The sequence below is a fragment of the Triticum urartu genome, chromosome 1 (genome assembly GCF_003073215.2).
Source record: "Triticum urartu cultivar G1812 chromosome 1, Tu2.1, whole genome shotgun sequence".
NCBI classification, from domain to species: Eukaryota; Viridiplantae; Streptophyta; class Magnoliopsida; order Poales; family Poaceae; genus Triticum; species Triticum urartu.
In genome coordinates, this window is record NC_053022.1 from 65,334,410 (window position 1) to 65,347,089 (window position 12,680).

The 12,680-nt window shown below is 45.9% G+C and overlaps 1 protein-coding gene across 1 annotated transcript; it reads left to right on the forward strand.

Moving 5' to 3' along the window:
* The first annotated feature begins 2,267 nt into the window (after window positions 1–2,267).
* On the forward strand, window positions 2,268–10,435 carry LOC125547671 (acyl transferase 4-like). The gene is made up of 2 exons (XM_048711481.1): window positions 2,268–2,815; window positions 9,288–10,435. The coding sequence occupies exons 1-2, from the start codon at window positions 2,378–2,380 to the stop codon at window positions 10,137–10,139; spliced, it is 1,290 nt and encodes a 429-aa protein (XP_048567438.1). The 5' UTR covers window positions 2,268–2,377; the 3' UTR covers window positions 10,140–10,435.
* The last annotated feature ends 2,245 nt before the right edge of the window (window positions 10,436–12,680 follow it).

Below are 12,680 nucleotides of genomic sequence, written 5' to 3' on the forward strand. Positions count from 1 at the left end.
GGTTGTACCGCTAGATGCTCAGGTACGGGTTCCTGGAGGTGCTTCCGGATGTGCTCAGCGGTTGTACCGGTGCTTGGGGCGGTTGTACCGGTCAGGTGGCTGTTACGGGGATAAACCGGTGCTGCACCGGCCTTGCACCGCTCGATCACAGAAGCTTGGCCGGTTGTTGGGCGGTGGTCGAGCGGTTGCACCGCTTGTGGGCCTTCAGCGGTAGTACCGCTTGGTGTGGGCGGTAGTACCGCTCGGGCTGTAGCAGCTGGCTCTCCTTCCCTTGCTCCCGCGCACACTTGGCCTTGGTCCTTAGGCTCTCCATGGTCTCCTCGGATGGACCTGAGTATGCATAAGGTCCGCGCTTGAGGTAGCATCCATGTCTTACATGCGGAAAGGGAAGATTCGGAAAGGAGCGAGTTCACCTTGTGTCCAATGGCGTATGCTTGAGGTCTCAACATGTGGGCACTAGGGGCTTGGGGAGAAGTCGTAGTGTACATGGGGATGATCATAGGATGCTCCGCATCACATCCTCTCGGACTCGACGGCGGTGGCATCTGGCGTCATCACCTTCTTGAGGGCGTCGTTGTGGAGCCTCGATCTCTCTCAGTTGTAGATGGCCTGCAGTGTCGGGTTTGCCTCTCCCTGGCGTATCGCATCCTCAACTCTGGCGAAGTGGTGGTTTGGTGTTCTCCTATCTTATAGGCGTGTCCTCATGGTCTTCGTTCTCGGTCCTTGTTGTCTCTTGGCAGGAGCGGCACTCCACGGCCCGGAGCGAGGGGACGGCCTCAACATTGAGGTGGTCCCTTCCCGAGACGGCTTGGTGTGTTCCGTACCACAAAGAGCAATGCTTTCTCGAGGCGACTCGGCTAGTGCCTTGTCCAGTAGTAGTGGATGTCGTGTGTTAGGGGTGGTTTCTCCTGGTTTCATGTTTGGTGTTAGGTTCGTGGTCCTGCCACTTGCTCGGTGCCGTTTTATTTTTCTTTGACCTGCTTGTCTTAGGGTTTCCTCATCACTTTATTTCGGTTCGGCCATTTGTGCCTTTATTTATAAAGGGGAACGAAAACCTGTTTGGAGAGAAATCAAACAACGTCTATCATGACTATCTAATACTGTTGTTGGCCACGAGGACAATTTCTCTCGTGATCATGTGCCTAACATACCAGCTTCTATATTGGCTACCTAACAATGTTTTTATATACTCCCTCTGTTTCTTTTTAGTCCGCATATAATGTTTGGTCAAAGTCAAGCTTTGTAGAGTTTGACTAACTTTATATTAAAAAATATAAACATTCACAATATGAAATCAATATTATCAGATGCACCATGAAACGTATATTCATACTATATAGTTTTAGTATTGTAGATGTTCATATTTTTTTATATAAATTTGGTCAAACTTTGTGCAGTTTGACTTTAACCAAATCTTATATGCGGAGTAAAAAGAAACAGAGAAAGTATTAGGTCCGGGTTACTCGTGTTTGACTCAAACATCCAACTCTTCCTTAATTACATGTTCAATGGTAGCAAACTTCCTACACATATTCGACATAGTGCCAACACAACGTACCGACCGCTCTAGCTAGGAGATAACCTACTACATCATCATTGAAAAACCACTCTGACTTGTGCGTGGACTAAAAGACTTGTGAAAAGTTATTTCTTCGCCCGTGGCTAAGCAGATATCAATCTGTGGAAGCAACTTCTGCAATTAAATTCTTATTAAAGGCATGTAATGCGTAACTTGAAATGGACCTATCATAGAGTAATACATAAATAAATAGCTACGGAACAACTTGCAAGTTACCTTGACACGGACACTTTCCATCTTAGAGTCTACTGATCTTATCTCTATAGCTAAGCTAGTAAAGTGGACTTAACAACCACTTCAAATAAATAAAAGACAAAAAGCTGACGACGATGCTCGTTTTTGCTTTTCACGACCTCAATATGCAAATCCGACGACTAGATTTACTTAACCCTCATGACTAGGATTTAGAAAAGTGAACAAATTCGACCTACGATGAGCTAGCCTTTGGTACGCAGTGGATTTCCTTTTCTCTAATGACAATGATGACGTGCACAATGAAGTAACCACCGTAACAACAACATGCACAACGTATATGCGATTCCATGGAGGCTTCGCATCCACCATGCACATGGGTGTACAAGAGATACGTTCGAGTCTGGTCAAGTGCATGTGGGGCCCACCATTAATTCTTCCTCATTTCACCTACTACCGGTGAGAAGCCATCGTCTATATATACACAGCTATACACACATGGCTTGCACACGCACACACACCTCGCATGTAACTAAGCACGCCTGCATTAACCGAGCAACGACACCTTAAAGTGGAAGAACCAGGGCTAGGAATCGGTAGCTAGCTATGGGGTTCGCGGTGACGAGGACGAGCAAGTCGCTGGTGGCGCCGTCGTCGCCGACGCCGGCCGGGGAGACGCTGCGGCTGTCGTGCCTGGACCGCGTGCCGGGGCTGCGCCACCTCGTGCTGTCGCTGCACGCGTTCGACGGCGCCGTCGGCGAGGGAGAAGCTGCTGCCAGCCCGGCAAGCGCGGTGCGGGAGGCCCTGGGGAAGGCGCTGGTGGACTACTACCCGTTCGCCGGGCGGTTCCTGGAGCCGGAGGAGGAGGGCGGCGAGGTGAGGGTGGCGTGCACCGGCGAGGGCGCGTGGTTCGTGGAGGCCACGGCGGCGTGCAGCCTGGAGGACGTGAAGCACCTGGACCACCCGATGGTGATCCCCAAGGAGGAGCTGCTGCCGGAGCCGTCGCCCGACGTGCCGGCGCTCGACATGCCGCTCATGATGCAGGTACGCAAGTGTACGTACGTATATGTGCGTGCACGATATTAAAAAGGAGAACGAATAACTAAGCAATACTCAATCGAGTACACACAAATATACGAACGCTAGTTGATTATTAGTTCTGGCTTGCACGGAGGTGGGGAGCCGTACGTTCGTCAAGAACCTCATTTTCTACCGTGGCGAACCTCGATCATTAGCTACCCTCCAACTAGGTTATGCGTGTTCCTCTCACTCGTCTACAAATCCATCCATTAACTACACACATTTGACAGCTACTGGTTTTCAATTATGCTAGCTTTGATTTTAAGAAATCTTAACGACGTGACGTGCAAATAATCTTAATGCTACCCGCAAAAAAAAGGTAAGTACAAACTAGCTGGCTACGTACCCATGGCCCGATCGAAAAGCTGTGGTTTTTATACATAGTCCGGCCGGCCCTATGTCTCCAGAACACAAGTTTGAATATTAGTATTTCTGTTGACCCATACGGAATAGTATTATTAAAAGAATTATTACTCGACGCAAATTGATCCCTTTTTTTTGCGATGACACAAATCGATCTTCATCAAGCAACAACTTTTTGGGGAGAGAGTGGTAGTACTATAAAATTGAAAAGCCATAGCGTGTAGCAGGTGGCAGCACTGGGACAATTTTGTGCGTGCTGGCTACTTTTTGACATGCAGACAGCGACGAGAGCACGTATAAATCAGTCGTGGTACTATACATGCTTTTTGATGTTGTAGCGATCCGTGGTACCTCCACGCCAATGAACATGGTGCCGGCAGCGACGCATGAAATATAGTACTCGATATCAATATATGTATTGTATAGGTGAGAGATGGTCGATATCATCACGACCGGCCACCCGATCTCGAGCAGGTTAAAGCTGGATCGACAAAAGCGCTGTCGTTCGCGCTCTACATACACATATGTAGGTGATATTCCATGCGGCACGTACCGACGTACTCCCTCCGTTCGAAATTATTTGTCTTAAAAATGGATATATCTAGAACTAAATATATCTAGATACATTCATTTGTATGACAAGTAATTCCGAACGGAGGAAGTACGAGTACGAGCACAAAACGATGGATCAACGTACCTGCCAAGAGACCGTCTGCTCGATCGTTTCTTAATCGAGAGAGTAGGAAACTTGGTGAACCACTCCACATCAGGGCAGGCCGATCTGGAAAATATATGCGTGGTGCAAGTCGATCGCCGGCTTGGCGGGAAAAAGATGTAACACGTGAGTGAGGCTGCACTCGCACAGTACTGACCTTTTTGGGTGGGCAAGGAGGCATGCAGGAGATGGGAGCTCCATCACGGCAAGCTAGGCATAGTGGACTAGGGAGATCGCTTCAGCAGAGTGGCAGAGCGTATACTCTATCCAGATCGGGCGAGCACCTACTACCACGCACTACCTTTTACCTTTTGAAATATACTAGTATATATAATGGATGATACGGATCTTTTTTTCTGGTGAAATGACAAAAAGGATGCACACGATATGCAGCTAGTATGCACCACAACTAGCTTGTTAATGCCCTGTTTGGTTCCAATAAGTCACCTGACTTATAAGTCAGGTGACTTAAAACCAGTAACTTATAAGTCACGCCTGTTTGGTTGCCATCTGATTTATAAGTCATCTGAGCACATCTTCCCATCTTGTTTTTTATGTAAAGGTGGTGGGACTCATACAAAAGGGGGTGACTTATAAGTTTTAAGTTGGAATGTAGCAACTTATGACTTATAAGTTAGAGTGACTTATAAGTTGGGTCCGTTTAGCAAAATAAGTTACTTTTTGTACTTTTTGATTTATAAATTGGTGACTTATTTAAAACCAAACAGGGTCTAAGATAGGACTGCCCATCCACCGGTCCCACGGATCATCATAGCTAAGCAGTAGTATATTCTCGCTGGGTAGGAGTATAGGTCAGTTGGTGCATGTCCAAAGGCTAGGACACGTGCCTGATGCACGGGTGCACGGTACATGCCACATTTGTCACCTGCACGGGTATGCAGATGTCATGCTTGCGTGTTCTTACTACAGTTAGCTGGTGCTGCCATAGTTACACCGGGACATGCACGCAGCCGTGAGGTTGTTCTTTTTTTTTGGAAATGGCAGGATTTTTGCACTCATTAAGAAGAAAAAAGTTGCTCGATTAATTAGGAAAATTCAAAAAAAATCATTTAATATGGAAAGCCGTGAGGTTGTTGTTATCGTTGGTTCAAGCTGGCGACGCCTTCTGGTCAATGGCTAGCTATATATGCACGCATTTGTGGTTTTTAGTTTATGTGTTGGTTGCTTTCCATCAACTTTGTTTACTCCCATGGACAATATCATATCAGTGCCTACTTTTCTTGAGCATCGTATGTCACCTGTGAGCGAAACATCCGGGTTACCTCTCACGTCTTTTTCTACGTACGTGTTGGGCTAATCGTGAACCATGGTTTGCTAGGTTGACCTTAAAGCCACAAAGTGCAACCATGTCATGTGGAGATAAGATTCCAGCTAGCAGGTGCTTGGGTAGTTTTCTTCACTGAATTGGAGGGAATGGATTGCCACTATTGACCATGTTACTCCATCAAAAGTCTTTACTCAATCTATACCCAGCTAGACCTGCCTGCCTGGCTTGACTAAGACTGCCAGTACTGGTGGCTGCAAGCTGCTAGTAACTTATAGGTTGTAAATTTTAGGAAGTGGACCTTGCTTGACTTGGGAGCACTAAGATCTAGCTAGATCATGCATGAAGCTGGTGGTGCGGGAGTAGTTGCGTCGGTGAAAAAGAGCAAGATTTAACCACCCGTTTTGATCAGTCGGCAGTGCACGCGACCACGGTATAGTATCGGGTCACATTCTTGCATGACTCAGCTAGTAGGTTGTAAATGGACAACTATTAAATCGATCAAGTAGCTTTCTTTGACCCCGGGTGGTGTCTTCCCTAGCGCGTACCACCAACCTTGCACACGCCAAAGCCGGCCACTCCGTAGCTGTCACATATTGGTCACGTTAGTGACATAGTATCACCTTAGTTTCGAATTATAAGATGTTTAATTTTTTTAATATAAATTACATGCATACTAAAATAAGTGACCGAACACACTAAAACACGTCTATATACATCAAATTCAAAAAAAAAAAGTTTGAAGATCCTATAACTCGAAACAGAGGCTTAGCTAACACTAGACATGTGTTAACGGTTTTTCTGGTCCATTTCATTAAGCCGGGAAAATGGTTTAGGTAGCTAGACCGAACTAGTAGCAAAGGTTACATCCGTATTGATTGCTTACGCACAAGAACAGAAACACCCGCAAAAAAACAAGAACAGAAAGAGGTAAGCACCAAAAACACCTCAAAAAAAAGAGGTGAGCATCACGTCAAAAAAAGAAGAAGAGGTGAGCACCAGATAAAAAGCACAACACTGGTACGTACAGTTGCGAGCTTGCGACCACTTGAGTTGAGTGAAGTGAAGGTGTCTATGGGCAGGCCAGGCATGCAGGTCCATCACAACAAGTTGCTACCTAGTAGTAGCTAGCTAGCCGGCCTTCTGCTGGATGGAGATTTGAGAGTGGAGGGTCGAGATCGATCGAGCACCTGCCACCACCACCTCCCTTGATTTCCTTTTCACACGTCACATACATACATACTCTAGTTAATTGGTCGCATAGAAGCCCAAATAGGGATTGGCTACCGGTTATGCCTTGCTAGGCAGTACTATATTCTTGTGGCTAGCTAGCTAGGGTGCAAGTGCAACAAGAACAGCTAGCTAGAAACGTGGACGCACGCCCAACCGTTAGTACTACGCTTGTAGGGTCAATGATGCATATCTCTAACCTGCTGCTACCTTGTTACCTGAGTTGCACCTTGATCTGCACGTAGCTCTAGTCCTCTTGCTGTGTGCACACGTCGTTGTTGCCGATTAGTTAGCTCCAGCTTGCCATCTGGTGTGATCGATGTGCACCTATGGCCTTATGGTACTGGGGGCTGGACTTACTGGCTAGTTTGATTGTGTCCTGGAGGCGGTTTGGTTGAAAGGATGCCGTCGTGCTTGCACCCACCTAGCCAGCATCCGTACTGTTGGTCGCTGTAGATGTATGGTCCAGCGGTGGATCGATCGTTTTCGGGCTATGTAACTGTTGTACCAACTTGTTGCACCAAAAGAGAGATGTTGCACCAAGTTTCTTGAGCACGCAAGGTCACCTCTCTCATATAATATTTTATGTGCGTGCTGCGTTAATCATCATGCATGAATTAATGGACCATGATTTGTTTGGCCGGCATTGACCTTACGTTCAGTTACCTACAGAAATTGAAGCACTTTGTACGTTGTCATATGCAGAGAAAATGAAAGAGGAGGCCCGGGGGTGGGGGGTGGGGGGTGTCTAATGGTCAAGGGACGACAATGCGGATCATGGGAATAGGGGAAATTTATCCTTTTTGGTTGGTGTTTTATCAAAAAAAAAAGTCTTCCCCTTTATGTTTTCGTTCTGTGAATTTCCGTTTCCATTTTTTCTTTTAAATATTTAGCTAGAACGGATGGTAAGTTTCCAAGCTGGTTTCATCCCTAATTGTCACTAATGACCTTGTTACTTGCTGGCTCTTGGATGAGCAGTGGACGTTAAATTGACTAATTATTTTTCCTATGTCTCGAATTGACTCTGAAAAATGCAACTTTAGCTTTGTGAAAAGTGCAAGAAGGAGTTGTACATTTCCAACAACATTGACTTAGATGTAAGAAAACCACAGACTAGTTAGGTTTAGTGAAACCCAAAATTGTTATTTTGGCTGACATACTCACGAAATTCTATTTATAGTGTCGAGCTTGTTTAAATTAGAATTTAAAAACTATGCGGATTAGTAGAAGAAAATCTCTGCTCAACAGACCATATTGGATTCTCTCTTGCCAAGTTCAAGCACTATTGGATTCTATAATAAGTGGTTGGCGTACGTGTTCATAACAATGCAAAGGTGGATACACTTGCTTCTCCTATTACATAAGTAAATACAATGCATCCCTAAAAAAAAGAAGTAAATACAATACATATAATTACAGTTGCTTTTTTTTAACACAGTTGCAGTTGCATTTAAGTATAGTGAACTCGATTGGGCATAATTTGGGTTCAGTTTATGGTTGTTACATTATGTTGTCACATGCTTATTTTATAATCTGCTGTGAAAATTTAGACATAATAGTAGGGTTAAAAATTTCAACGAAATTTCTGAAATTTTGCATATTTCAGTGGGGTCCGAAATATTTTCAACCCTGAAATTTCGAGGTAGATTCAAACAGATTTCGAATATATTTAAATTATGTCTTAATTCATTAAAATTGAGTGAATTTTCAAAATTCAAAATAATTTCTGAAATTTCGCATATTTCGGCGAGGTCCAAAATTATTTTGTTTCCAAAATAACAAAAACCTAGCCGAAAGCGAGTCACAGAAATACTAAAATAGAGAAAGACAGATGGAGCAAACTGGGTTACCGGAATCTACTTCAATGTCAAACGCAACCTTGGCTGAGAGCTATGCCACCGGGAGGGAGCAGGCACAGGTTTTGTTATCTAGAGTAATGCTGCACTTACATAATGCTTTACGGTGGTGGAATCAACGGATTAGTATTGGGGGACGCACAAACTGAAATTCAGGAGATTAGTGATTGGGTCGGTGAAAAGAGGAAGCAGGATTAATTAAGTGAGTTATAGGTCAGATGAGTCAATCGGTAAGTAGCTCTCATTGACAAGTGACTTGTAACACGACCACGACAGATCTTACCTGTTCCTTCTGTCCTGCTACCAACTTTCCGCTTCTTTGACAGCACCGTGCTACCAACCATGGACATACCACCGGTAAATTTTTCATTTTTTGTTTGAGTTAAACCGAAAGGAGATTCTTGCATGCCCACATGTTTTTCCTTTTACCATTCGCTAGATAACATCCATAACATGGAGGCCCAGTCGAATGGTACATTTAGTTGTGGGCGATGAGTGGATATTTATCTTTTCTATTCTAAATTATTGACCATTTCTTTCGTAAAAATCTCTCTAGTATTTAAAAGGAACATAAGACTCCTATTTCACATTTTTTCCCATCATCCCTTCGTCCAACCTTCTATGTATATGATAATCAATTACCTTAATTTATTTATCTTCTGAATCAATTGCACTTTAATTTACTTACCAAACTCGTAATCAAAATACAATGTAATTCACAGTTAGAATTTGATGAACATTTATTTACACAATTACTTCCTCCATTCCAAATTAGATGACTCAACTTTGTACTAACTTAGTACAAAGTGAAGAAGTATATTCTTATTGACAGGTAAATCATAAGCTAACATACTAGAATATTTATATCCCTTTGCAACGCACAGGCATTGTTGTAGTAAAATAAAGCAATCAGCAATGATCCTTGAACGCTTGGTAAAAAAAAATCCCCAAACATTAAGTTTCGGCTGATGATTGTTCGACGTGCAGGTGACGGAGTTCACGTGCGGCGGGTTCGTGGTGGGCCTGATCTCGGTGCACACGATCGCCGACGGCCTCGGCGCCGGGCAGTTCATCAACGCGGTGGGGGACTACGCGCGCGGCCTGCCCAAGCCCCGCGTGTCCCCGGTCTGGGCGCGGGACCTCATCCCGGACCCTCCCCGGATGCCGGCCCCGCCGCCGAAGCTGGAGCTCCTCGACCTCCGCGAGTTCACCGTCGACCTCACCCCGGACCACATCGCCAAGGCCAAGTCCGACTTCTTCGTGTCCATGGGGCAGCGCTGCTCCGCCTTTGACGTCTGCGTCGCCAAGACGTGGCAGTCCCGCACCCGCGCCCTCCGCCTCGCCGGGCGCCTCGCCGACGACCACCCCGTCCACGTCTGCTTCTTCGCCAACACGCGCCACCTCATGCTCGCCGGCGCCGCCGAGGGGTTCTACGGAAACTGCTTCTACCCGGTGACGGTGACGTGCAGCAGCGCGGAGGTGGCGGCGGGGGAGGTGGTGGACCTGGTGCGCACGGTGCGGGACGCCAAGGCGAGGCTCGCCGGCGACGTGGCGCGCTGGGCGGTGGGAGGGTTCGCGCAGGACCCCTACGAGCTGAGGTTCACGTACGACTCGCTCTTCGTCTCCGACTGGACGCGGCTCGGGTTCCTGGAGGCGGACTACGGGTGGGGCGCGCCCACGCACGTCGTGCCCTTCTCGTACCACCCGTTCATGGCCGTCGCCGTCATCGGCGCGCCGCCGGCGCCCAAGATCGGCGCGCGGGTCATGACCATGTGCGTCGAGGAGGCGCACCTACCAGAGTTCCGTGACCAGATGAACGCCTTCGCCGCCGGCAAGTAATTGATCATCGCCGATCAACACCCAAGACCCAAGCAAGTATGCAAAGCAAGCTGTTAATTTCTATTTTTAATCCAGTAGGTCTTTATACTTGTCGAAACGGCCGTCACGGTTCGTGTGCGTGTGTAATTTGGTTTGCTTTGAATTTCCCTAAACAATCTGGTGCAATTAGCGTTGTGCTTGTACGGATTTGTCCAAGGCTGTCATGTACCGTGAGATGGTCCATGTACCGGGAAGAATATCTCTAGGTGCAATCGATGAATGATGAAAACAATAAATGACCATCATTTGTACTCCAATATATGTCCAATATATGTCCCTCAGCCTGTGTCATATGGGAAAATGGTTCTTGTGGCATATGAAAGTGTACACTCAATGAAGAGAAGGAAGAAAGGAAAGAACTATTCATGTGCCGTGAAACTTGATATGATGAAAACCTACGACAGAGTAGAATGTCATTTTCTAGAAGCTATTACGATTAAGTTGGGCTTTAGCATCAGATTTGTGAGACTGGTCATGAAGTGTGTATCCTCGGTGAGATTCTCAGTCAGAGTTAATGAGAAACTTTTGCCCTACTTCACACCATCGAAGGGACTCAGGCAGGGGGACCCAGTATCAAGGGCGGAGCTACAGGGTGGACAGGGTGGGCCGCGGCCCACCCTGGGATTTTAGACCAGGCTGTACCTCTACGTATTATACAGATGGGTTAGAGAAAAATAAAACTCCAATATGACCCATATCTGGCTAGCCCAAGAAAAAACAAACGCACGCAGCTGTTCGGGCCACTGCTCGTCCAGACCTAGCTGCCTCTCTCGATTCCTATTCTTCTGCCGTCTCGCCGCCGCTGACCTCGTCGGACGTCGTCCCCGCCTACCTCACCGTCCTAGGAGCGAAGGAGATGATTTCCTTTCCGTCTAGCCCGCCCAACACTCAGAGCGTCCGCGCGTCCGCGGCTCCCATCATCTTGCGTGGCTGTGCCCCGGCCCAGGTGCGGCAAAGCCAGTAACCGGCAATGCCCACTGCCTGGCGAGCGGTGGCTGGTACCCGTGCAAGCCAGCGCCGGCCCGGCAGCCCAATCCGCAGTTCGGCACTCTGCTATTTTTCGATTTGAGGTACCGCCCATTCCCCAAATTTTGATTGCGGGCTTGCTAATTGATATCCGTTCCAGTGCAGTACATATGTAGATGAATTCATGAACACATTCGTGCAGGTACGTTGCGTCCTTCTTTTACACAAAACTGAGACTTCATTGAGAATTCTATTACGTCTGTAAGGCCAGATTGATCAATTTATATGTGGTAATTAGTTATATACTCCCTCCGTCACGATTTAGAAGACGCGCTTAGAAATTCTCTGGAACCTAGATGGGCTAAAAAATAGCATTCATACTACGCATGCATATAGAAATAGTACTCCCTTCATTTTTTGTATACAAGGCCACTATGAAAAACACATTTTGCATCTAAACAAGGCCACCAACAATAATCGAGTCAAATATCAATGATGTTTTCTCGTACTAGTAACCCATGGTTTAATTACTAGCATGCATGTAGTGGATGATAATGACACGCTCAACTACTTCCTCCCTCCTAGCCACTCAATTTCCTATAATGTGCATGCACCCTATTAATTAACCCGGTAATCGAGAAAACAAATTGGCATGTAAAGCACACATTAATTTTTACCTTGGTATCTGTAATTTGAGTTTGTGGCCTTGTATATAAAAATGGAGAGAATATATCGGAGTACTAATTAACTACTAAAAATAAATGCAATGCGCCCTAAACCTTGTCTATTGTGAAAACACACGCAAATTTAATTGTGCCTTCTAAACTGTGACGGAGGGAGTAGTTCACATGTCATATTTATTGTCAAAATTTTTTTTGGACCACCCTGCTTCCAAATTCTAGCTCCGCCACTGCCCAGTATCACCTTATCTTTTTCTTTTATGTCCTCAAGGGTTCTCCTCTATGCTGAAATTTTATGGTGGTAACTATACATTGACAAAGGAGTCAGAGTGAGTTACAGATCCCCTTGGGTTAGCCACTTATTATTTGTTGATGATAGTTTGATTTTCATTGGTGCAAGCGATCAAAGTGATGTCCGTTTAAACAAGACACTTCAAGTTTATGGTGATGCCTCTGGACATCGTGTCAAAGGAGATAAAAGTGCCATCTTCTTCAGTTCTAATACACCTCCACATGTGATGCTTGGTTTAAAAAACTCATTGAATATTCATGCAGAGGCTTTTAGTGAGAGATATCTCGGGCTTCCCACGGCAATTGGGGGAATTACAAGTGGGACTTTTGATCATATTGTTGATCGAGCTCGCGGTAAGATACAGGGCTGGTTAGACAAGTTGTTAGCTTGTGCTGGTCGTGAGGTCCTGCTTAAATTTGTCGTTCGAGCGATGCCGACATATAGTATGGGCACGTTTCTGCTGACAAAAAAAGTGTGCAAAAGCATTACTTCCCCAATGGCTATATATTTTTGGAATAGTTCTCTTAACAAGATGATGTAGGGTGGAACCCTATACGGCCGATC

What these genes read in the sequence shown, in the direction of transcription:
- LOC125547671 (XM_048711481.1), top strand. Translation starts at nt 2,378, where the DNA reads ATGGGGTTCGCGGTGACGAGGACGAGCAAGTCGCTGGTGGCGCCGTCG. An exon ending in ACATGCCGCTCATGATGCAG is followed by an intron (nt 2,816 to 9,287) that starts GTACGCAAGTGT and finishes TTCGACGTGCAG; the next exon opens with GTGACGGAGTTCACGTGCGG.